The following is a 27350-nucleotide window of genomic DNA, read 5'->3' as shown; positions in this document are numbered from 1 at the left end:
CTTTATTTGTTCATGAGACCCAGAAAATATTAGATACAGGCTCCCAGGTAGATGCTATTTTCCTTGACTTTCGGAAGGCGTTCGATACAGTTCCGCACTGTCGTCTGATAAACAAAGTAAGAGCCTACGGAATACCAGACCAGCTGTGTGGCTGGATTGAAGAGTTTTTAGCAAACAGAACACAGTATGTTGTTAACAATGGGGTGACGTCTACAGACGTTAAAGTAACCTCTGGCGTGCCGCAGGGGAGTGTTATGGGACCATTGCTTTTCACAATATATATAAATGACCTAGTAGATAGTGTCGGAAGTTCCATGCGGCTTTTCGCGGATGTTGCAGTAGTATACAGAGAAGTTGCAGCATTAGAAAATTGTAGCGAAATGCAGGAAGATCTGCAGCGGATAGGCACTTGGTGCAGGGAGTGGCAACTGACCCTTAACATAGTCAAATGCAATGTATTGTGAATACATAGAAAGAAGGATCCTTTATTGTATGATTATATGATAGCGGAACAAACACTGGTAGCAGTTACTTCTGTAAAATATCTGGGAGTATGCGTGCGGAACGATTTGAAGTTGAATGATCATATAAAATTAATTGTTGGTAAGGCGGGTACCAGGTTGAGATTCATTGGGAGAGTCCTTAGAAAATGTAGTCCATCAACAAAGGAGGTGGCTTACAGAACACTCGTTCGACCTATACTTGAGTATTGCTCATCAGTGTGGGATCCGTACCAGATCGGGTTGACGGAGGAGATAGAGAAGATCCAAAGAAGAGCGGCGCGTTTCGTCACAGGGTTATTTGGTAACCGTGATAGCGTTACGGAGATGTTTAGCGATTTCAAGTGGCAGACTCTGCAAGAGAAGCGCTCTGCATCGCGGTGTAGCTTGCTCGCCAGGTTTCGGGACGGTGCGTTTCTGGATGAGGTATCGAATATATTGCTTCCCCCTACTTATACCTCCCGAGGAGATCACGAATGTAAAACTAGAGAGATTCGAGTGCGTACAGAGGCTTTCAGACAGTCGTTCTTCCCGCGAACCATACGCGACTGGAACAGAAAAGGGGAGGTAATGACCGTGGCACGTAAAGTGCCCTCCGCCACACACCGTTGGGTGGCTTGCGGAGTATAAATGTAGATGTAGATGTAGATGTAGAGATGAATGCTTAAGAATAGCGTACAGTTTTTCTGTAGTGCACACTATTCGCTTGACATCTTTTTTCAGGAGGTCTAAATAATCTTCTTCCTCCAATGCCCAATCAACGCTGATTATCTCAACTCTCGTCGATCATGTTAGGAAATCTCGCTGATCCAAGAGTTCTAATGAGGCTTGTTTATTTTTCCACGTTCTCCCAACAAGCTTCTCTCTAGATGCGTCAGGTAAACTGTTAATTAATACTTCCATTAAATGTGCTTCAGGTACATCATTGTCACGAATTCTTGATTGGGCAGCACACTGCTTCACAACATTCCAGTATCCTCCCCAAGAATCGGTTTAAACTATGGGCCCAACAACTGTAGCTGCAGTTTCTTCTACATACCTGGCGAGCAAATTTCTACTTTGAAATCCATTTCAAACAGACTGTATTATTCAAACTTCTAAATTCAGTAAACTCCACTAAAGTGCATGTGGATGGCTACGAAACGTATATTTCTCTAACCATCTTGGAAATACTGAATGTGTTTCCCCCTATGGATTAAATGTGGGAAATTTTTGTACATTCCTTTACCCGTACCAAACATTAACACTTCTTTCGATTTGCCACATTCTCCTTGATTTACCTCACCCTGGTCTATACTCTTAAAGAGACTGCTAGAGCACACTGGACTCGCATACGGTAGGGCGACGGTTCAATCCCGTCTCCGGCCATCCTGATTTAGGTTTTCCGTGATTTACCTAAATCGTTTCAGGCAAATGCCGGGATGGTTCCTTTGAAAGGGCACGGCCGATTTCCTTCCCAATCCTTCCCTAACCCGAGCTTGCGCTCCGTCTCTAATGACCTCGTTGTCGACGGGACGTTAAACACTAACCACCACCACCAGACTGCTAGATGTTACTTCTGTGCCGTCCGTTGTGGCCGAGCGGTCTGGCATGGACGTGTGTGATGTCCTTAGGTTAGTTAGGTTTAAGTAGTTCTAAGTCTAGGGGACTGATTACCTCAGATGTTAAGTCCCATAGTGCTTAGAGCCATTTGAGCCATTTGTTACTTGTGTATTCCCTTGTATACTCTTTCCAAGGCCCACAAATTCACTACTGCCGTCTGGTGCCTTATATTGCGGTGGGGCATAGTGAAAACTAGTTGATATCTTTTGTTGCCTTTTTGCTATTTCTGTTAATTCGGCCGAGCGGTTCTAGGCGCTACAGTCTGGAACAGCGCGACAGCTACGGTCGCAGGTTCGAGTCCTGCCTCGGGCATGGATGTGTGTGATGTCCTTAGGTTAGTTAGGTTTAAGTAGTTCTAAGTTCTAGGGGACTGATGACTTGAGAAGTTAAGTCCCATAGTGTTCAGAGCCATTTGAATCACTTTGAATCTGTTAATTCAACAACAGTTTAACCTATCGACCTACATGTCATTCTCTCTCTCAGCCTTTCTACATCCCTCATCTGAACGTCTGTCTGTGACTACCTTCTTTTTTAATGATGCTAAACCATGCTGGAGATAGTGACTCTCATTTTTCAATAATGCTGGTTCCTGCTCGAACACTTTGGACAGAGTTCGCAATTTGCGAAATTCTTCACAGTTCTGTTACTCTTTTGCTATAAGCTAGGCGACAGAAGCATTCAGAGTTGTCACTTGTACCTCCACCGTATTTAATACTGAACCAAACCGACTATTAGACTAGAAGGAAGATGCTCTAATAATTGTTCAGCTTTGATGTTTCTGTCTCATACAATTGAAGAATCAGGTTAATTCTCCTTCCCTTTTGTTTTTTCTAATTTCTCTCTCTTCTTGTTTCTGTTTTTCCGGATTGACCATAAACTTAGTAAAAAGTATCGGCACATCCTCCCCTTCCCTTATTCTGACAAGTTTGTTATATTACTGCACCAGGTATCCACACAGAAGTAAACCAGTAACATCCTTAGCGTAGTAAATACACTTACAGGTTACAAGACAGATCCGACTCTACTATTTTTACATGAAACCAGTCATGGGGTAACTTTACACAAGTTACAGCTCTCGAGCTCAGTTATTCCAAATACTTAGCTGCTAGTCACTGCCCTGCATACTAGCAACTGAGTCACTGTCCATCCACTGCACATGTTGTTCCCGTATCTGTCATTTGCTCAGTTTCTCACGTCCTCATTTAACTACTCATGCACATGCAGTCCAGGTTTGCAGATTATTTACCTTAGTCCCTGTACTTGTGTGATCCCTCGTGTTGTTGTCTAACCGTCATCCAAAAAATCATCAGCAGAAGATCAGTCCATCTACAACTGCAAGTTAAAATTTCTTCTTCTCCATTCAGTCGTCCTGTATAGGTCGTACTTTACTGTAAAACATCAATTTAGGGCAGTATCATCTCGTATTTATACCTCTTACCTCTACTACATACACTTTCAGTCCCTGAGGTGACTGTTAATAGCAAGCAAGCTGTGTAGAAGGCTTTACCTGAAGCATTGCGAGAAACTAAGTATTGATCTGAAAGTCTGCAGGTCCTGTGACAAAGGTGTCAGTATCTGTGAGTAGCTGTCAGACAAAGAAAAGTATTACTAAAAATATAGTTCTGGTCTTCACTGGATGGGTACGACTCTAATTAACTGGCCCCTTATTCCATTTACCAGTGCAACTAAATCTGTGTTGCGAATAACATATGATAACATTGTGAGAACAGATTCTGCAATTTTACATTCATGCCTGGGCTTCAGGCCAAAATCTGTTGTATGTCACAGTAGTAAGAAAAGAAAGCGTAAATAAAGAAACCTTTACTTTTCCTTCTTTGTCAGTGAAGCGATTTACTGGATTTACACTCCTGGAAATTGAAATAAGAACACCGTGAATTCATTGTCCCAGGAAGGGGAAACTTTATTGACACATTCCTGGGCTCAGATACATCACATGATCACACTGACAGAACCACAGGCACATAGACACAGGCAACAGAGCATGCACAATGTCGGCACTAGTACAGTGTATATCCACCTTTCGCAGCAATGCAGGCTGCTATTCTCCCATAGAGACGATCGTAGAGATGCTGGATGTAGTCCTGTGGAACGGCTTGCCATGCCATTTCCACCTGGCGCCTCAGTTGGACCAGCGTTCGTGCTGGACGTGCAGACCGCGTGAGACGACGTTTCATCCAGTCCCAAACATGCTCAATGGGGGACAGATCCGGAGATCTTGCTTGACTTACACCTTCTAGAGCACGTTGGGTGGCACGGGATACATGCGGACGTGCATTGTCCTGTTGGAACAGCAAGTTCCCTTGCCGGTCTAGGAATGGTAGAACGACGGGTTCGATGACGATTTGGATGTACTGTGCACTATTCAGTGTCCCCTCGACGATCACCAGTGGTGTACGGCCAGTGTAGGAGATCGCTCCGCACACCATGATGCCGGGTGTTGGCCCTGTGTGCCTCGGTCGTATGCAGTCCTGATTGTGGCGCTCAGCTGCACGGCGCCAAACACGCATACGACCATCATTGGCACCAAGGCAGAAGCGACTCTCATCGCTGAAGACGACACGTCTCCATTCGTCCCTCCATTCACGCCTGTCGCGACAATACCGGAGGCGGGCTGCACGATGTTTGGGGCGTGAGCGGAAGACGGCCTAACGGTGTGCGGGACCGTAGCCCAGCTTCGTGGAGACGGTTGCGAATGGTCCTCGCCGATACCCCAGGAGCAACAGTGTCCCTAATTTGCTGGGAAGTGGCGGTGCGGTCCCCTACGGCACTGCGTAGTATCATACGGTCTTGGCGTGCATCCGTGCGTCGCTGCGGTCCGGTCCCAGGTCGACGGGCACGTGCACCTTCCGTCGACCACTGGCGACAACATCGATGTACTGTGGAGACCTCACGCCCCACGTGTTGAGCAATTCGGCGGTACGTCCACCCGGCCTCCCGCATGCCCACTATACGCCCTCGCTCAAAGTCCGTCAACTGCACATACGGTTCACGTCCACGCTGTCGCGGCATGCTACCAGTGTTAAAGACTGCGATGGAGCTCCGTATGCCACGGCAAACTGGCTGACACTGACGGCGGCGGTGCACAAATGCTGCGCAGCTAGCGCCATTCGACGGCCAACACCGCGGTTCCTGGTGTGTCCGCTGTGCCGTGCGTGTGATCATTGCTTGTACAGCCCTCTCGCAGTGTCCGGAGCAAGTATGGTGGGTCTGACACACCGGTGTCAACGTGTTCTTTTTTCCATTTCCAGGAGTGTATATTGACCCTTTATCACCACTGTGCAACAAGGAAGGGTAATTTATCCTTTTATGAGGGATGGAACTTAAATGGTGGCAACACTTCTGTGGAGACACCATGCAGTGGATTCTAGTATTGTCGCTGATAGCACATGTTGTTGACATATCTACCTTACGTCCAGCAAATGGACTGGCCCGTCCCACGTCGCCGGCGTGTGCACAATCGAGGGAAACACAGTCACTTGTGAGCGAGCGGTCTAGCGTAACGGTGTCACTATGTTCTCGAAACAGGAGTTGGATCAAGATTAAATGTGCCAGAGTTCGTACAGCGCGACAGTGTCATCAAGGTCTTCAAGAGGCGTGCGGGGAATCGGCATTGCGTACTGAACAGTGGCACGCTGGGTAAAAGCCTTCAACGAATGTCGGCAGACTGTGGGAGACGTGCTCGGGCAGGTCGACCTAGCGTCTCTGAACAAGAAGTGCCTGCTATTGCCGCGTTAGTGGACACTGATCGACACCATACGATTCGTGAGCTCACCCACGAAACCGGATTAGCGCATACGACTGTGCTTCGCATCCTGAAGGAACGCCTGGGCATGCGAAAAATTGCATCTTGATGTGTTCCGCATGAACTGACGGAAATACAGGAATGGATGCGTTACTACGCTGCTCAGACGCACTTGGAACGCTATGAGCGCGAAGGAGAGGCTTTATCGTAACACTGGATGAGACATGGGCCACATCGTGCGAGCCAAAACTGAAACGCCAATCCGACAAATGGCGTCGTTATGGGTCGCCGCAAAAGTCGAAAGTGCGTCAGAGCCCCAGTATGGTGAAACTATGGTGATTCTCGTGTACGACTGGATGGCGTTATCCTAACGCATTACGTTCCTCCACGGCAGTAGGAAATTCAGAGAAGTGGACAGCCGCGAACGGAAGCGAAGTGCTTCTAGCATCGCAATAAGTGCCGCAATCACGATACTGCCTCTGTTGGTAATTTGAATAGCCCAGACTTTTGCAAACATGTAGGCGCTTCCGACAGAATCACTGGTTTTGGTGGCGCCAGTGTAGATATATATGGCTTTCGGATACTGTGATAAGAACACCGCCAGAATTTCATTGTTAATGTGAGTCTCATTCTCAAAGGCAATGCCAGTTATTATGTTCACTTTAGGCAGTTTCACTGGAAATGTGTAATACATCTGGCTTTTTCAGCCATCATATTAGGCTCCAGGAAGCTATTCCCAGGGCAATGGAGATGCAAGAAGCACAGAGATGACGCAATGTGGGATGAGGTAGCGGTGACAGATGTTAGATTCGGTACCATTCACGTAGAAAGACCGCCTGCATGATGCTGCTGCTCTGTGATTGGCTGCTGTGTTCGGCGGTAGGGCGCCAAAACGTTAAACTTTAGTTGCTATCATTAATTAAACCTGCCATCCAAATTACCTCATTTTTTTAAAATAAACATCTCTCAACAGCCAGCTATCAATCAGTCATTTCAAAATTATTAAAATCAAAGTATTACTAAAACAAAAGACTGATGATATTACTGCCGATGCACTTCGGTGGCGTTCGGGTCACGCCTTGCTGGCTATCCAGTTCTGACCGTTCCAGTAGACTGCCATGTTGTCTGTTATAGCAGAATTTGTTTCATGCAATTTTATTTACTACAGTTCCGACCGTCGTTAGGTACAGACATGTTGTCTGTAATAGTAGTTTTTAATTCATGTAATTTTATTCTCCAGTTCTGACGGTTCCAGTAGACAGACATGTTGTCTGTGGCAGGATGTATTTCATTTTATTTTAGCCAGATATAATGACTGTGGAAAGATATGTTCAATACTTTGTGATCAAGAATAGTTTGTCGTGTCTACATCAATAAAAACGCGAGTGGCATCCCAAATGAGTTATAGTTTATTCGTAGCAGCAGTTCCTTGCGAAGTTAATTTCAGCCTCAAGAAAAAGAATCCACGACCTGAGTGCTGTTTTCTGCGCTGGGGACATCATCATCATGAAGACAGCGGGATAGTGAAGTGTACAAGAACTTACGTATTCCACACAGGGCAGTGGAAACAATTAGGCACCTCATGTGTACTGCATGCACACTACAAATGTGCTCAGTTACACGTCATCTGCAGTAATGCAGAGGAGGTAAAGAAGGATGAAAGTATTAACACTATCTCACTTTTATTCCTCTTTTTCTTGCCGTAAATGGGATGCTAAAACTACTTAGTCTAGGTTCTCTAATGATATTTCCGGAAATATCCTAATTATCTACATACATTTGCGCTGCTTGGGAAGGAGGGGGGAGGGGGGGGGGGAGAGCTCTAGTGATCCAGAAACATCCAGTTGCGCACTGCATGGTTAGATTTGTGGCGATCGGTCTCAGGTTATTAGATTCATATTGGTTCCTTTTAAGGCGAAATGTGGCGGAGATGTACGGCCAGCGTAGATAGATTGGAGGTTCATGCACTTCGACCAAGATAGCATCGGCAGAGGTGAAGCGTATTGCACCCTAACAAGCTTTCAGCACTTTCTATTGGCATTTATTAATTGTGTTGAGCTGAATGCCAAGTGCAGATCCATAACAACTTCTACAATCAGTGAATGGACATACCATAGTGCTGTAAATTTGGTGCAGACGTTAAAGTCCTACCGAGTCCTGCCATAGCTCTGATTGCATTGACAACCATATCGCGTTTCTTAGCTACATCTTTTGTGTGCGCCTCTCAGGTTAGCTTATGGTCGATGAAGAGACCAAGGTATTTGATTACCGTCTTCAAAAGGAAGGTTGCTATAACCACGGACAGATTTACTATTTGCCTCGAACCCTTTGATAGACCCTGTGTAATACTCTTATTCATGTATAAGGTGTCCTTCTTAAGAATCTTCATTTATATCCAAAGATGGTCTTGTGTATGTTGAAATATGTGCATAGATACCACTAAAACCGCGAGTGTTTAAAAAAATCTAGCTCCCGTGTCTAAAACAGCTTCAGTTGTCTGTTTACTTTATATATGAGTTAATGTGTTAAACATTTGACTTCAAGCATGTAACCCAGACAAAGCTATTTTTGGGAGACGCTAAGTTCTCTTATTCTCATACACCCTAACAAGGAGAGGTCTTCAGTGGTGCACAGCTGGACGAAAAAAGAAATTCGGAATTTTGTGTAATGCACAATAGCATTAAAGTAGTCCCATTCTGTAGTATGGCTGTGTGGTATACTTGATAGGATAATAGCTTTGCATGCAAGAGGTTGTCTCCACAATTCTCCTCATATGAAGTAACTTTTTTTATTTTAAAATCTTTATCGAAATTACTATGATCATTATTTTTGTTCAATAAAATGGTTTAAATGTAATCTCTATTCTTTTGTCATATGATTTTCGTCACCATATGAACTTTTTCATTTGTTTCATTTTTTTCTTTAAACCGTTCTTTTTCCAATCGCAATTGTAGTGAATATGAATTTAATTATATTTATCACATATAATATTCAATTGCTTGAAAGTTCCAATCTGTCAGTTAAAAAACAAAAGGGGACATGATCTATTTATGTTGTGCAATGGTCTGAAAAATGTATTTTTGTTACCAGATGTGCGATTTTTTTTGCACGATAATTGTCATAGAAATATTTAAAACATTTGCTGAATACCTAATGCGCCATGGAAAAAATAACGCAGTTGAAAATTTAAATGAGAGACGGATTAGTAAGTGAAACGAAAGCCGAGCAAAATGACAAATAGATATAATGTACGCAATAATGTGGACGAAAAAAAGAGGATTGTAAAACAAAAGAAATTAAATCAAAATTATTACATAAAATTAATTAAAAACACATGAACAAAGATTTCAAGTGAGGAAAGAAGAAAAATGGGAGCAAATGAAGAAGTAGATATTATGATTAAAATTGTGTGACAAACGAATGGAATTTAAAAAAATTACATTTAAATCAATTAAGTGAATAAAAATGGTCAAAGTCATTTTGATAAAGATTTAACAATGAAAAAAAAAAAGGATTACTGCCCCTGATTACCCATAGCCTCCTGCATGGGAGGTTCTTATCCTAGCCACTCCACCATGCAACCAGACTCTCTAATGCACCTTTTTTAACGCTGTTGACTGACACAAAATTCCCATTTTTTTTTGTTTATTACTCGCAAAGGAGGGCCCACCAGATAGTTTTAAAAAATGGTTCAAATGGCTCTGAGCACTATGGGACTTAACACCTGAGGTCATCAGTCCCCTAGAACTTAGAACCACTTAAACCTAACTAACCTAAGGACATCACACACATCCATGCCCGAGGCAGGCTACGGTCGCGCGGTTCCAGACTGAAGCGCCTAGAACCGCTCGGCCAGATAGTTTAAAAAAGTCGATCGCACGGCTGGGGAGCTCTCCCTGTAAGAAAAAAAAATTAAAAAAAAACGACGCGCCATGAAGGAATTGTATATAAAACATTGTCGGTATTCTTGCCGAACTTTCTCGGTATTCTTGCCGCGTCAGTTCTGGATAAAATCTCGAGCTTTCAACGATTACCTCCATCGTCATCGTCAGGAGCTGACTGTCTTCACTGCTGCTGTGGTAGCTTCTTTATAGCCCGTGGACGGCTTCTGATTGGTCGGCGATTACGTACTGCTGTCGCAGACGGGGTCACTGTGTGCGCCGGTGGGGCCACAGCTTCCGTTGGAACGAAAATCTTGGAAGGAACGCCTCTGCTGCTTCTCTGCATCAAGCGCTCGTTTCCATGCACAGCTCAGATGGTATGCGCTATCGTGGATAAAGTTCTTTTGGTACATTCTTATTTCAACAGCCTCCTTAATAAGAGAATTTCAGTACGTGGAGGCATAGGACAGAATTTTTGTTTCATTTAACAATATTTTATGTTTGTTCGTGAGGCTGGGCTCCGCAATTGCTGATTTCTCCATGACCTGTTCGTAGACATCTATCGCCACATTCCTCCACAAACTTACAAACACACTGTCAGATCCCTGATATGCAGAATCAGTGATGTATTTCGTTCCAAAGACGAACAAACAAGCTACGAGGGTTTTTCCAAAAGTAAGGTCCGATCGGTCGCGAAATGGAAACGACTATGAAAATCCGATAAAGCTTTGCACAGATGTGTTGGGTAGTGTCTCTAGTATAACCCCAGTTAGCATCACGTCGCTCTTCTCATTTCTGAGCTCGCAGTGAGTGCGTAAAGATGTCTAGAAAACAGTGTCTGCCGCCAAGTACGAGGGCCTGGTGAGAAATTTCGCCTGAAGCTATGCAGCCAACATTACATAACTGTCGTGCTGTTTCGTCTTCACGACAATTCTCAGCCGCATTCTGCAGGGGCAATGAAGATGCTCCTGCATCGTTTTCAAATGGAAATGTTAGATTACCCACAATACAGTCCGCAATTGTCTCCCCCTGAGTTTCATCTCTGGTCACATGAACCGCTGTCTTTGAAGACAACATTTTGAACAGACAACGAGGTGTAGGCCAGCGTGGAGAATTGGCGGAAAGCACTGGCGGCTGCCTTCTATGATGAGGCTATTGAAAAGTTGGTACAACGCTATGACAAAAGTCTAAGTCAGAACGGCGACTACGTAGAGAAGTAGCTGAAAGGTGTAGCTAATTGTTACAAGTAAAACATTTCTGATGTTCACTGTGGTTTCAATTTGGCAATCAATCGGACCTTACTTTTGGAATAACCCTCGTATTAAGCAGGTAGTCTTAATGTTTTGGCTCATCAGTGTATTTTCACTAAGAAAACTTGGACGATTAAAGATTTCCGTTATTAATTAAATGGAACTACACTACTGGCCATTAAAATTGCTACATCAAGAAGAAATGCAGACGATAAACGGGTATTCATTGGAGAAATATATTATACTAGAACTGACATGTGACTACATTTTAACGCAGTTTGGGTGCATAGGTCCTGAGAAATCAGTACCCAGAACAACCACCTGTGGCCGAAATATGGGCTTGATACGCATGGGCATTGAGTCAAACAGAGCTTGGATGGCGTGTACAGGTACAACTGCCCATGCAGCGTCAACACGATATCACAGTTCATCGAGAATAGTGACTGACTTATTGTGACGAGCCAATTGCTCGGCCACCATTGACCAGACGTTTTCAATTGATGAGAGATCTGGAGAATGTGCTGGCCAGGGCAGCAGTAGAACATATTCTGTATCCAGAGAGGCCCGTACAGGACCTGTAACACGCAGTCGTGCATTACCCTGCTGAAGTGTAGGGTTTCGCAGGGATCGAATGAAGGGCAGAGCCACGGGTCGTACCACAGCTGAAATGTAACGTCCACTGTTCAAAGTGCCGTCAATGCGAACAAGAGGTGACCGAGACGTGTAGGCAATGGCACCCCATACCATCACGCCGGGTGATATGCCAGTATGGCGATGACAAATACACGCTTCCAATGTGCGTTGCCATTCGTGCACCCAGGTTCGTCGTTGAGTACACTATCGCAGGCGCTACTGTCTGTGATGCAGCGTGAAGGGTAACCGCAGCCATGGTCTCCGAGCTGATAGTCTATGCTTCTGCAAACGTCGTCAAAATGTTCGTGCAGATGGTTGTTGTCTTGCAAACGTCCCCATCTGTTGACTCAGAGATCGAGACGTGGCTGCACGATCCGTTACAGCCATGCGGATAAGATGCCTGTCATCTCGACTGGTAGTGATACGAGGCCGTTGGGATCCAGCACGGCGTTCCGTATTACCCTCGTGAACCCACCGATTCCATATTCTGCTAAAAGTCATTGGATCTCGACCAACGCGAGCAGCAATGTCGCGATACGATAAACCGCAATCGCGATAGGCTACAATCCGACCTTTATCAAAGTCAGAAACGTGACGGTACGAATTTCTCCTCGTTACACGGGGCATCACAACAACGTTTCACCAGGCAACGCCGGTCAACTGCTCTTTGTGTATGAGAAATCGGTTGGAAACGTTGTGGGTGTCGCCACCGGTGCCAACCTTGTGTGAATGCTCTGAAAAGCTAATCATTTGCATATCACAGCATCTTTTTCCTGTCAGTTAAATTTCTCGTCTGTAGCTCTTCATATCAAGTTGAAATACATTAAAATATGCAATGTCATTTTTGTTCCCAATTTATTAATTCACTTCTCCTTTTTGTGAGGTTAATAACTGGCAACATTGCTATTTTTTCCTGTGATGTTCCTGCAGTTATCAGTCAACATATTTATGTAGACAGGAAATGACTACCTATATCACAAGAAGGTATAGGCGCAAATTTGTGCGAAAATATTTGTGACAGTTTCAGATCAAGTTTTTTTTTACGCTTTCGCCAAAAAATACCATCTTTATGAAACAAAAAAGTTAGTAATGCAGGTTACTGATTATGAAACCATCCCATTTCCCTAGGCCATGACTGAAGAATCTCTGAAATTCCTCAGCAACAGGTACTGAGTCTGCCTATGGGAGACATGTGGCTCATTGTAGAGGGCAATTTAGAGTAGTTTGTCGAAATGTTAATTACATTCTGCTGCACATTTTTGCAGTCAATCGCTGCTTTTCGACTCTGATACGTGCGGCGTCATATGATGAGTAAACCTACAATGTAAGAAGTATTTGCTTTAGAATTAAATATACAAGTATTCATTTTATTTCATAGTGATTTAATGGCACCAAAATTATAAGAATAAAACATTGCCGCCCCCAATCAAGTACCCCATCTAGTAAGGATAGGCTGATGGGGTAACAGTAACTCAGGCAGAAAATGGTTCAAATGGCTCTGAGCACTATCAGACTTAACTTCTGAGGTCATCAGTCCCCTAGAACTTAGAACTACTTAAACCTAACTAACCTAAGGACATCACACACATCCATGCCCGAGGCAGGATTCGAACCTGCGACCGTAGCGGTCGCGTGGTTCCAGACTGTAGTGCCTAAAACCGCTCGGTCACATAGGCTGGCTACTCAGGCAGACTCTCTTCATATGGAGCTACACGAGCAGTGGCTTTAAAAAGCTCTGTATAAAACAGAATATTATTTTAAAGTGACTGATTTATTTTGAGAGATTTAGAACCATTAAAATTGAAATATTCGTAAATTTTACACATACTTCTTTAATTAAGCTATGGGGTGCGTGAACCACGGCTCTTAGTCCTGGCAAACTGCAGGGAGCGTGTGTGACCTTGAGATGTCCAATTTCGTGACAGGGAGTGGGTGTGACCTTGAGGTGTCCAATTTCGTGACAGGGAGTGGGTGTGACCTTGAGGTGTCCAATTTCCTGACAGGGAGTGGGTGTGACCTTGAGGTGTCCAATTTCCTGACAGGGAGTGGGTGTGACCTAGAGGCAAACAATTTCTTGACAGCCACTCTGGCAGGGTTTGTTCAAATTCCACAAGACAACTCTGCTACTGTGTCACTGTCACGTCAGCCATGGTATCTGACTTAGAAGGTTATATTTACACTGTCATGAAATGAAAGGCTTGCTGGTTGTGGTTGTGGATAAATAGAGCTGTTTATCACACACGTTCTGCAGAGGGGTGCTTCCTCTTGTGATATTCTTAACTTTCTATTTGTATTAGCCTCCCCCCAACCCCTCCTTACCCTTCTTCAAGCCCGATTCCTGAAGCGTATATCAGGATCATAAAAACTAAAAAACTGAAGTGTCTGCACAAAACCATTAAAATATGCATCTGAACTGAAAATATGTGTATTATACACACAGTTAAGCGCAAAGTGCTTTATATGTACATTATGCAGGTATTTGTCCCCAAATGGTCAAAATATGGAAACATGCATGGAAAAAGTCTACATATTTGGAGCCAGAATAGTAATTAAATAGGTAAGTACTAAGTTTCCCCGATGTTAATCAATCTGTATATTGAGCAAGCAGTAAAGGAAACAAAAGAAAAATTCGGAGTAGGAATTAAAATCCATGCCATTGTAATTTTGTCAGAGACAGAAAAGGACCTGGAAGAGCGGCTGAACGGAATGGACAGTGTCTTGAAAGGAGGATATAAGATGAACATCAACAAAAGCAACAAAACAAGGATGATGGAATGTAGTCGAATTAAGTCGGGTGTTACTGAGGGTATAAGATTTGTAAATGAGTTTTGCTATTTGGGGAGCAAAATAACCGATGATGGTCGAAGTAGAGAGCATATAAAATGTAGACTGGCAATAGCACAATGGCAAGGAAAGCGTTTCTGAAGAATAGAAATTTGTTAACATCGAGTATAGATTTAAGTGCCAGTAAGTCGTTTATGAAAGTATTTGTATGGAGTGTGGCCATGTATGGAAGTGAAACGTGGACGATAAATAGTTTGGACAAGAACAGAATAGAAGCTTTCGAAATGGTGCTACAGAATAATGCTGAAGATTAGATGGGTAGATCACATAACTAATGAGGAGGTATTAAATAGAATTAGGGAGTAGAGAAATTTGTGGCACACCTGGACTAGAAGAAGGGATCGGTTGGTAGGACATGTTCTGAGGCATAAAGGGATCACCAATTTAGTATTGGAGGGCAGCGTGGAGGGTAAAAATTGTAGAGGGAGACCAAGAGATGAATACCCTAAGCAGATTCAGAAGGATGTAGGTTGCAGTAGGTACTGGGAGATGAAGAAGCTTGCACAGGATACAGTAGCATGGAGAGCTGCATCAAATCAGTCTGTGGACTGAAGATCACAACAACAACTAAGTTTCAGCTACGTCCAATGATCCTATTTGTATAGAATTCACAACATGTATAATCTGCCCTATGCTTATTAAGGGGATATTAGCTATCGCAGCATACATAAACAGACAGCGACAGTGTGCTGAAAAACAGCCTCCTCGCATTAAGTTCGCCAAAAAAGGAATTTACACGAGAATTGGCGAGAAAGAAGACTGACGTCAGGTACAACCGACATAATCCTTAGTTGTGACTCTAGCTAGCACCAACATAAACTTTGAATAAAAAGAGATCTGCTTCACTCATGTGCTTAGTTACAAGTCTCCTTGCGGCAAAGACGTAAGTATCACAAAAACTACAACCTCCTTTTTAACGTACAGCGTCTTTCTAGTGTTCCTAATAACTTTCATACTTCATCAGCAAACCGAGGGTGCTTCAACTGTGCTATTAACAGGTATCACGTGTCCGCTTTCACAGTTCAAACATCTGCTTACGTCCTCTAGGACCGCTAAGATCAGTTTAGGGAACATGCAGTTTTTTTTGACACAGTCTCCAGTTTTGATTTCCTCCTTACCCTGTTCAATTATAATGGAAGTCGTCGTATGAACCTAAATATTTTGTCAGTATACTTGCTCGGGCGCAGTGCTCTCAAGTGCTGTCATTAAAGATTTTGTTGAACTAAGTGAAGGGCTTTCATACTCATTGCTCTGTTCAATAATTACGTTCATGATGTACAGTCAGGCAGTAGTAGCCGACCGCGACAGACGCAGCAACAGTTAAGTAAACCGCTTTTGTGACATTTACGTGTTCCTAACCAGGAGCGAATTTTATTATATCATCTGTGTGCTTTAATAGTTTAGTTTCTTGAGTTTCTGCGTGTCAATTTAAAATATAATAGCCACAGTTTTCGCGTTTTCGTTTGCGTTAGAAAGTAAACCGATTTTGTGATATATTACAAGTTCCTTGTCAGGGGGAAATTATTTAGTTTCACCTGAGTGCTTCGGTAGTTAGGTTCTTGAATATCTGCGCTTTACTAGACACAGTTCGTGCGTTTTCGTCAGGGTCTGCAGTAGATTTCCGTAGCTCGAGTCGATAGTCAGTTTATCTGCATAGTTTAGTTTTCCACGGTCTTTGATATGGCCAGGTACTGCGATTGTCGTATGGGGATGCGAGCCTAGTTGGTGACACTTCGCTCTCAGCTTCAGGCTGTGATAGCTTCGGCTGCAGTGGATTGGCACCACTGTTGTGGAACGGCCGTGGGGATCCAACGGACGTCCAGCGCGTCAGAGTCCTCCGATCGGCCCTCACCGGTGGCCAATCCAGTTACTGCTCGCACTGAGGCTGACCCCTCACCAGCGGTCGAGTGGGAGGTCGCTCCAGGGCGAAGCAGGCGGCGAAAGACTTCCCATGCGGCCGCAGGTAACGCCTCTCCGGTTTGTCTGGCAAACAGGTTCCACCTACTGTCTGTGGCTGACACTGTCGCTGAGCCGGATGCCTTTGCCTGCCCTGTTTCAGAGGAAACCACTTAGACTGCAAGATCCGGGCAATCGCAGAGGGTGGGACTATTGGTAGTTGGGAGCTCCAACGTTAGACGCGTTATGGGGCCCCTTATGGACTTGGCTGACAAGGAGGGAAAGAAAACCAATGTGCACTCCGTGTGCATACCGGGTGGAGTTATTCCAGATGTGCAAAGGGTCCTCCCGGATGCCATGAAGAGCACAGGGTGCAGACAACTGCAGGTGGTCGCTCACGTCGGTACCAATGATGTGTGTCGCTTTGGATTAAGAGATTCTCTCTGATTTCGAGCGGCTAACAGAAGTGGTAAAGGCTGCCGGTCTTGCTTGCAAGATGAAAGCAGAGCCGACCATTTGCAGCATAGTTGACAGGACCGATTGCGGACCTCTGGTACAGAGCCGAGTGGAGGGTCTGAATCAGAGGCTCAGACGGTTCTGCGACCGTGTAGGCTGCAGATTCCTCGACTTGCGCCAAAGGGTGGTTGGGTTTCGGGTTCTGCTGAATAGGTCAGGTGTCCACTACACGCAGGAGGCGGCTACACGGGTAGCAGGGGCTGTGTGGCGTGGATTGGGCGGTTTTCTAGGTTAGAAGGTCTCGGGAAAACACAAGAAGGGCTTCAGTCTCAAGGGGCGCAGGCTGAACACAGGAAAAACGTAGATACAGGAACCATTGGTATAACAGTTGTAAATTGTCGTAGCTGTGTTGGGAAAGTACCAGAGCTCCAAGTGCTAATAGAAAGCATGGATGCTCAAATCGTTAAAGGCACTGAAAGCTGGCTAAAGCCAGATATAAGTTCAGCCGAAATTTTTTCGAAGAACCTAACGGTGTTCCGAAAAGATAAGCCAAACATGGTTGGCGATAGCGTGTTTGTTGCTGTTAGAAGTAGTTTAACTTGTCGCGAAATTGAAGTAGATACTCCTGTGAGTCAGTATGGGCAGAGGTCATTGTTGGCAACCGGAATAAAATAATTGAATCCTTTTACCGATCTCCCAGTTCAGATGATTCAGTTGCTGAAAGGTACAAAGAAAATTTGTGTCTGATTTCAAACACGTACCTGACTCATACGATAATAGTTGGTGATGACTTTAATTTACCCTCGATATGTTGGCGAAAATACATGTTTAATTCCGGAGGTACGCATAAAATATCATCCGAAATTGTGTTAAGCGCATTCTCTGAAAATCATTTCGAGCAGTTACTTCATGAGCCCACGCAAATAGTAAACGGTTGTGAAAACACACTTGATCCCTTAGCAACAAATAATCCTGAGTTAATAACCAGCATCAAAACCGATATAGGGGTTAGTGAACACAGGGTTGTCGTGGCGAGATTGAACACTGTTATCCCCAAATCCTCGAAAAATAAGCGAAAAATATACCTATTCAAAAAAGCAGATAAAAATTCACTTGACGCCATCCTGAGAGACAATCTCCACTCATTCCAAATTAATGATATAAGTGTAGGCCAGATGTGGCTTAAATTCAAAGAAATAGTATCGGCAGCAATTGAGAAGTTTATACCAAATAAACTAACAAACGACGCAGCTGATCCTCCTTGGTACACAAAACGGGTTAGAACACTGTTACAGAAACATCGAAACAAACATGCCAAATTTAAACAGACGCAAAATCCCCAAGATTGGCGATTCTTTACAGAAGCTCGAAACTTGGCGCGGAGTTCAATGCGTGACGCCTATAACAGTTTCCACAGCGAAACTTTGTCTCGAAACCTGGCAGAAAATCCAAAGAGATTCTGGTCGTATGTGAAGAAACAATCAATGCCTTCTCTGCGCGATAACAATGGAGATACTATCGAAGACAGTGCTGCCAAAGCTGATTTACTAAACACAGCCTTCCGAAATGCCTTCACAAAAGAAGACGAAGTAAATATTCAAGGATTCGAATCGAGAACAGCTGCCAACATGAGTAACGTAGAAGAAAATACCCTCGGAGTTGTGAAGCAACTCAAATCACTTAATAAAAGCACGTTTTCTAGTCCAGACTGTATACCAATTAGGTTCCTTTCAGAGTATGCTGATCCATTAGCTCCATACTTAACAATCATAAACAACCGTTCGCTCGACGAAAGATCCGTACCCAAAGACTGGAAAGTTGCAAAGGTCACACCAATATTCAAGAAAGGTAGTAGGAGTAATCCACTAAATTACAGGCCCATATCGTTAACGTCGATATGTAGCAGGAGTTTAGAACATACATTGTGTTCGAACATTATGAATTACCTCGAAGGAAACGGTCTATTGACACACAGTCAACATCGGTTTAGAAAATATCGTTCCTGTGAAACACAACTAGCTCTTTATCCACATGAAATGCTGAGTGTTATTGACAATGGATATCAGATAGATTCGGTATTCCTGGATTTCCGGAGGGCTTTTGACACTGTACCACACAAGCGGTTCGTAGTAAAATTGCGTACTTATGGAATACTGTCTCAGTTATGTGACTGGATTTGCGATTTCCTGTGAGAGAGGTCACAGTTCGTAGTAATTGACGGAAAGTCATCGAATAAAACAGAAGTGATTTCAGGTGTTCCCCAAGGTAGTGTTATAGGCCCTTTGCTGTTCATTATCTATGTAAACGATTTGGGAGACAATCTGAGCAGCCGTCTTCGGTTGTTTGCAGATGACGCTGTCGTTTAATGACTAATAAAATCATCAGAAGATCAAAACAAACTGCAATACGATTTATAAAAGAATATCTGAATGGTCGAAAAGTGGCAGTTGACCCTAAATAACGAAAAGTGTGAGGTAATCCACATGAGTACTAAAAGGAACTCGTTAAACTTCGGTTACACAATAAATCAGTCTAATCTAAAAGCCGTAAATTCAACTAAATACCTATGTTTGACATCGAAAAGGTTCAAAGAAAGGCAGCACGTTTTGTATTATATCGAAATATGGGAGAGAGTGTCACAGGAATGACACGGGATTTGGGCTGGAAATCGTTAAAAGAAAGGCGTTTTTCGTTGCGACGGAATCTTCTCACGAAATTCAAATCACCAACTTTCTCCTCCGAATGCGAAAATATTTTGTTGACACCGACCTACATAGGGCGGAACGATCACCACGATAAAATAAGGGAAATCAGAGCTCGTACGGAAAGATATAGGTGTTCATTCTTTGCGCGCTATATGAGATTGGAATAATAGAGAATTGTGAAGGTGGTTCGATGAACCCTCTACCAGGCACTTAAATGTGATTTGCAGAGTATCCATGTTAGGTGTGCAAATGACGTTCTGTGTTATATCAGCTTCTCAAAACAGCATTTTAATTTGTTCTGTTCTGTGTGACTGATGATAATTTCAATGGATATCGTGTACATTACGAACATGAGGTCGACATGTGTCTTACTTGTTCAGTTTCTTGTGAAAGAGAATAATCACAACGTTGTTCCAGTTTTGGGGTCGTTTAGCGTAAATACGACTCCTCCGGCAAAAATTTCGAAGTTTCTGCGGGGATATTTTCTGAGTACCTCGGATTAAGGGATCTGTGGCTCGTCACACAGCAGGACAATGCGAAACAGAGTAATACAATATCCCTCAGACAGACCCTACGGTACTGTGCTGTGGGTGCCGTCGCTGTGGGAAAATTTCACCAGAGTTCGTTGTGTCGCTCTTTCAGTGCACTCAATGAATTCGTACACGTGGTAGACCCTACGTGTCAGTTAAGTCTCCATCAATAAACCTTTCCATTACCGTTAATGCACATTTTACACTGCTGGAAAATAAACCTAAGCAAAAACAAGAAGTGCTGAATGCATGGTTGAGGACATGGAGAAAAGTGGGCGTTACTGTTGTCAAGAAGTTCCATGCGTAAATGGAACAATATTCTTTCCAAACAAGGCGCACAGCACACCCCGTCGACATTTGCACTGTTATCATGTTGTTTTAATGGTCTTGCCAATGCTTTGCAATTGCTAAATATATATGGGAATTGGATGTATGTACCAGTCTCCTTCTCCATTTTCTCTCTGTACATCTCTTCGTTCTCCTCACGTGGATCATCTCCTTCTCCCTCCTCTCTCTCTCTAATCTTCTCTTCCTCTCTCCCTGTGCATCACTTCCTCTATGTATATCCCCTCCCTCCCTCTCTAATCTTGAGCCTTGTTTTTTGCTATTTGCAAATTCAGATTACATAGTGAACTTTCCCACTTCCTCTGAAAACTGACTGGGAGGACGAAAACAGGACAGCACATTGTTGTTTAGACAGTTTCTGTTTGAAAATATACGAAATGAGAAAGAATATCTATACGAGGGTGAGTAAAATGAAAACATTAAATTTGTAATAACAAATCGAAATTTCGCACCGTTATCCTGTAAGTTGGTAAACTTGCTAAAAACAGCGTTCAGAATGGCCTGTAGGTCGCATCATAGTGCAGATGCACACCTACCGCCGCAGTATCAGTATAAAGATGGCCGCCCCACTTGCGACTTGCACCAGGGAAGAACAGCGTTCTGTTATTCGGTTTTTGCGTAGTGAAGGTGTGAAACCTATTGAAATTCATCGACGAATGAAGGTTCAGTACGGTGATGCAGGTTTGTCACAGCAGTAAGTCTACGAATGGAGTAGGATTGTGCAAGATGTGCTCCAGTTTCACAAAGTGTCTGCAGGATGGAACTCACGGCATCTGACTCCAGAAATGAGAGAATGACGTGTTGATGCTTGTGAAGAATATTTTTGGCGTCTTGAACGAGAAGGTGATGGCTTCCTTGCAAGAATCGTTACTGGGGACGAAACCTGGGTTCACTTACACCAACCGGAAACGAAGGGAGCGAGCAAGGAATGGCGCCATTCCTCATCACCAAAACCAAAGAAGTTTCTAACAGAACCATCAGCAGGGAAGGTTATGCTGACTCTCTTTTGGGACGAAAAAGGCGTCATTTTTGAGCATTACATGCCTAGAGGGACCACTGTCATCAGTGCATCATACAAAGATCTCCTAAAAAATCATCTGCGGCCTGCAATTAGATCAAAGCGACGTGGATTGCTGTCAGCAGGTGTCCTTTTACAACATGACAATGCAAGGTCCCACACTGCCCGTACAACAGTTGCAATAATCACAGACCTGCATTTTGAGTGTCTTTCTCATCCACCATACTCACCAGACCATGCCCCAAGTGATTTCCATATGTTTGGACCACTCAAAGACGCAATGGGAGGAAAGAAGTTCCGTTCGGATCAAGATGTACGCCACGTGGTGCATGAATGGTTGCGTGGACTACCAAAAGAATTTTTTTCTAAAGGAGTTTATGCACTTTGTAAGCGCTGGGGGACTTGCATTGGGCGTGGGGGAGATTGTGTTGAAAAGTGATACAGCTCTGTACCACTTCTGCACAATAAATAATATTTTAAAAAATATTTAAGGTTTTCATTTGACTCACCCTCGTATGTTGCGTGTGTGCACATGCATGCTTGGGAGAGAGTGTGAGAAAATATGATTGCTATGGGGTTATAGTTCTTAATAAAAGAAAAAAATCATGATGCAATTAATACAGCTTGCCATTTCTGTTTCCATATTCCTCTTTTTATTTTCCAGAATGCCTACGCTACAGGACATAGTAACTGCAATGGCATCTGGTCATGAAGGGTGAGTATTCTGTTTATTCTTTATGGAATTTGCAAAAGGTTTGTTGTACCTACAGCAGCTGATTGATATTGCCAGGCAGTCTTGATACACCAACACGAGGGAACTGCCTACAAGGTAAGAGGATGCTAGTTTCACTAATTGTATACTTACCCCTGTGGACAATGCTGGCACGGCGGTGTTGTGCTGTGGCACTTGGATCAGAGAGAGCCAATTCAAACAATGGTAGCGGAAGAAATCTCCATAGTAAACATTTGGCCAATAAGGTGAGGTGGCAGTATACAGTTTCTAATCACCAGGCAATTCTTTAAAATGACAATGAGATCGTTTGTGAATCGCATATTATTAATTAACCATTTACTTTTCAACAATTTTAAATTTACCTTTATTCATGTTTTAATTATTACATTTTATCACTTTAATAAGTTACGCACTTGGCAAGTCTGCTGTAGACTTTACCTGTTGCACTATTTACTTATTGCATTCTGTACAATTTTATAGACTTTGTAGACTCACAGAAGCGACAGCTAACGAGCTTATGGGACAAACATATGTTGTGCTTCTGTACTGCAGTGTGCTATGAACAGCAGCGCTATTGGTAGCATGACTCCGCCGGAACTGTGGCTTGGTTTACACCGTATTTTAAATGTGTGACAAGCTAAGCTGATTTTGTGAACATTTTACGGCTTTTTTTATAGTAGTAGGCTTATATGTGAGAAAATAGGTATGTCTCGTCATATTTTAAGCGCATGTTTTCACATGTATGAAAGTAATAATTTTTCATTATGGAAAATTTTATTGTTTTAAGATGTAATCTGTTAGTTGTACTTCATTTCCAATGTTTTGTTGAAGGTATGAAAGTGATCATTTCTGGGCAAAAGTCTTGTGATCATTGACGAAAATAAATGAAAAAGAAATTTATTCTACATTTCCTGGATCACTGTTTTAATTCGCGACTGTGACGCAGCTCCGGAAGTTATTCATAGTATCTTCTTGACTCAGTTGCCCTCAAACATCACTTTCAATAATTAACAATCCGAAAGCGTTGAAACTTGTCTTCTAAGAAGAGGATTCAAAGCCATTTTTTGTTCAGTTTCAAATTTGAAACTGCCATTTTGCAATTGTTCTTTGTGATCATAAGTGATGTTCTTAGAGTGTGTCCAGGATTAGGAAAACAATGTTTGATGTCTTATTGGTGCTGATTGGGATGAAGTGAGGTGCGATAAAAATTGTCTTTTCGTGGAATCTAACTGATATGAAACAGCCAAAATTCCGTTAACCATTCTTTTAAAACTGTTGCGGTCTTGCCAACTCAAGCGCCACGCGTTGCTATGGATCCTACTGCGAGTTTGATGTGATAGAGATCGAAGTCTGAGAGATGAATGTTGCCTTAACTCATCGCAGCTGTCCATCAGGTGATTCAGCCAAACAAGCCATTTAAGTCTCCGTCTTGCACGACTGTAAGGGAGATGACACAACAGAATATTTAATTTTAAATTTTGATGGCGCTGGCCATTAGGTTGCAGACTAGATAGCAGCCGTGATTTAAGAGGCCATCCATTTACCTCCAGTGAAGGGAGAGGTGGAGCAAGTGAGTGGTTCGTACATCATTTGCTGCTGAAATGAAAAACTTGTTTCTAATTTTCTAATGGTATCGGAAAACTTGTGCAATGATCGGCCGATTGCACTGACAAGCAGGGTTCCTATCTAGGAAAATGGTACCTTTGTAAATTTTATACTGTTATGATAAATCTGGAAACTATACTTTTTCATGTTACTTTGAGCTACGAGGGTAATCCCAAAAGTAAAGTCTCCTATTTTTTTATACGTACATAGACCTGTTTGTTGCTACAATGTTTTGCATTAGTTTACAGCTTGAACATTTAGTTATTCGACATAATCACCATTTCTGTCGATGCATTTTTGTAGATGCTGTGGCAGTTTTTGTATGCCCATGTCATACCAGCTCGCCGCCATGCTGTTCAGAAAGTTATGAACCTCGTCTTTCACCTCGTCGTCGGAGCTGAATCGCTTTCCGGCCAAATTTTCATTTAACCTAGGGAACAGGTGATATTCACTGGCGCCAAGTCAGGACTACAGGGTGGGTGATTATGTTCCACTGAAACTGTTGCAGGAGAGCAACGGTTTGGCGAGCGATGTGTGGGCGAGTGTTGTCATGGAGAATGTGTACGCCCTTGCTCAACATTCCTCTTCAGCTCCGACGACAAGGTGAAAGAAAAGGTTCATAACTTTCTGAACAGCACGGCGGCGAGCAGGTATGACATGGGCTAACAAAAACTGCTACAGTGTTGAAAGGGTCCTGTAGCCACCTTTCGTTAGTCCGGTAGCCCATTTTCACTGATATTTCTCTTTTCTCATAATTATCATAGTGGTGTTATAGAATGAATGTGGTTGTGTGTCACGTTGCTAGACGGTGCCGTAGTCTGCTGCAGAAAGTCTGCGATAGTCGTACAGATTCAGCAGCAGTTGTACAGAATAGCCAACTTTCGTAGTGGTCAAGTAGGCAAAGAGGTTTTCGCTACTTGTGAGAAATCCACATGGGTTAGGTTGGTGGCAGAAGTGGCATCTTTGGGTTTTCCGGGCCACGCGAAGCGTGGAAGAGGCTGGAGAAGAAGCGGGAGGCAGTCTGCCGCCGGTACGGGAAGCGTCCACAGCTGTGCTCCAGTCGAAGGCGGGTGAGTTAGACTGACCGCGTGGCGCGCTGTTACTTGGAGAGAGGAGAGATGTTAGGTTTTGGTCCCACTTTTCAACTCTGAAAGATTGCTTTGCCTTGTCGCAGCAAGGAATGTAAAACTTTGGCAGATTTTTCTTTTAGTAAATTTCTATAGCAGACTTGGATCCACCGGAAGAGCGCCACACAAAGGTGTCGAGAAGAAGTGAGTACTCTCTTCTGTATGAATGTCTGTTTGCCTTCAGCTGTGCCTGTATAAGCTTTCATTTTTCTAAATATTATAAGCTTTGCCTTATCGTAAATTTTCCTTGCTTTATGTATCTTTCGTCCGTGGGGAGCCGACCACGTGGTTCAACATTAAAGTTTTGTTGGGCTACCGTCGTCACTAACTGTCCGGTCTCATGTTTGTTTTAAAGAACGTTAACTGTTCATGACTGTATGATGTGATATTGTTGCAACTTGGCCACGATACCTAGAAATTGCGTCACCACAAACCACGTGGGCACGCGGGTGTACTGCGAAACGTGTACCGTTTCACGAGTTATTGCGATCAGTTATCAGGCAACAGCAGTTGTATGAATGATTCACACCAAAGATTGTAGTTGTAGATTATAGCGGTGAACGTATCGACGCTTTTCTTTAATGTTTTAGGAATTAATGTTATCAGGAATTGTGTACATGCCTCACATCCTTATCTTTGGAATAAATGATTTTATCTACAATTTTCTCTTGTGTTCCGAGATTACTTTTTTGCACGTAAGCCACTCACCTCGTAGCTTTCCCGTTAGCACATCCAACGCGTTTCCTTACGCACAGGTCCAGTGATTAGTCTCCCCTTGTATTTTTTAACAAATGCTTTAGATTAAGTCTTATTTTCAGGTGTGTTGCTGCGAGCTGATCTTCTGCACAGTGTTCATTCATGTACTATTTTATTTTAAATGTTTGATTGTCGTGAACAGTGCACGGGCAATACTATTAACTACATCGTATCCCCCATGAGCGACATCACAACGTATGCATTTTTGTGAGTTTTTGGTCTGTGATCAAATTAATTTATTTTCCGACTCAACCAAAACTTCGATTAGTTGTATGGTTAGAGTCGGTGGCGACCCTAATCTTCTCACGTTAACTTCACAAGCAATAAGTATTTACATTCCCAATAACAATGTAATAACCCGTAGAAACAGGTTAGTTACAATGTCTACAAAAATGCATTGACAGAAATGCTGATTAGGTCGAAAAATAGCTAAATGTCCAAGCTGTAAACTGACGTAAACCATTGTAGAAATAAACAGGTCTATGTACTTATGAAAAAATAGGAGGCCTTACTTTTGGGATTACCCTCGTGTATGCATACATTCATATACAGCAAGGGTGTTTTACCCTCGCCCTTGAGCACACGAAAACCATCGTCATAATCACAATCATCATCATCATCGTTATGACCTTGCTTGTTGTAGGTCTGCTGCTCTGGAATACAATAAAGGATCACACTCTACAGGAGAGGGGGACCGGTACGAGGAGCGCATGCTGGCCCTGGTCTTCCTCCGCTGCGTGCGGTATGGGCTGCACTTCCAGTTGTCTGCCAACAATAGCGATGCTGGGAAGTTCGATGACGTGGTGTTGGTATGGCGACCGGAGGGACAAAATGAGGTGAACACCCTGCTCGTCCAGCTCAAGCACAAGACCTCCCCGACGGCCATGACCGTACACAGTGGCGCGTGGCTGTCAGAGGCCACGAAATGCGACTTCGGGCTCAGCATGTACTGCACCTCCTACAGAGAAATTAGCCAGACACTGGATACGAACAGAGCCACATTCGCCCTGTTGACGAACGCCTGTCTGGGCGACAGTAGCCTCGACATACTTGAGCGCCAGTATGTGGGCACCTTCCCAGGTCTGGAGCTGCTAGAGGCTGGTGGCCACCTGTACAACCTCAAACCGAACAACGAACAGGTTTGGAAGGCAGTCCATGAGGATATCAGCTTTGTGGAGAATTTCTACCTGCTGTGCCAGCAGAGCAGTTCTAATAACATTGTAGGCGACATTTGCAGGGAGCTGGAAGAATTGCTGGGCGCCGGTGACCTATGTGAAACCTTGTGTGACAGCTTGTGCAAGAGCATCAGGGACTGGATGAACAACCAAAGTGCGTGTTTGACGAGTGCTTGGAGCACATGGCAGGCACTCGTGGACGAATACGTCAGGAAGGAGGTGACCGAGTGCAGAGCACTGACCACCAGACTCGAGTACTGCAATGTGGAAAACGTACGGAGCTACATGGAGTCGTGTAACCCAGCGTGGTTGAGACCTCCAGAAAGGCAAATGGCGGCTCTCTCTGCTACGAAGATTCACCAGGCACTGGCTAATGAAACGCACATCATGGTGGCTGTGGACCGATTCAGAGTGCTGCGACACCGGATTCTCCGCTGTTGGGGACCGTACTGCCGATGGCTGGTAAGTTTCAGAGTGATGGAAGCTAGTAAGAAATTGTTATTTTAACTTGAGATTTGAGGCAGTCAAAGA

The 27350-nt window shown here is 43.6% G+C and overlaps 1 protein-coding gene across 1 annotated transcript in view; it reads left to right on the top strand.

Moving 5' to 3' along the window:
* Nucleotides 1-27350, top strand: part of LOC126424839 (uncharacterized) — a 94384-nt gene that overhangs the window by 17654 nt on the left and 49380 nt on the right. Inside the window, exons 2-3 of the mRNA XM_050087645.1 lie at nt 22088-22138; nt 26288-27281. Coding sequence (XP_049943602.1) covers nt 22089-22138; nt 26288-27281 — 1044 coding nt within the window. The 5' untranslated portion in view covers nt 22088. The remainder of the gene's footprint in view (nt 1-22087; nt 22139-26287; nt 27282-27350) is intronic.

This window comes from Schistocerca serialis, chromosome 10 (assembly GCF_023864345.2).
Source record: "Schistocerca serialis cubense isolate TAMUIC-IGC-003099 chromosome 10, iqSchSeri2.2, whole genome shotgun sequence".
NCBI lineage: Eukaryota > Metazoa > Arthropoda > Insecta > Orthoptera > Acrididae > Schistocerca > Schistocerca serialis.
Note: the sequence above shows the minus strand (reverse complement) of the source record. Positions and strands in the feature narration are given on the sequence as shown.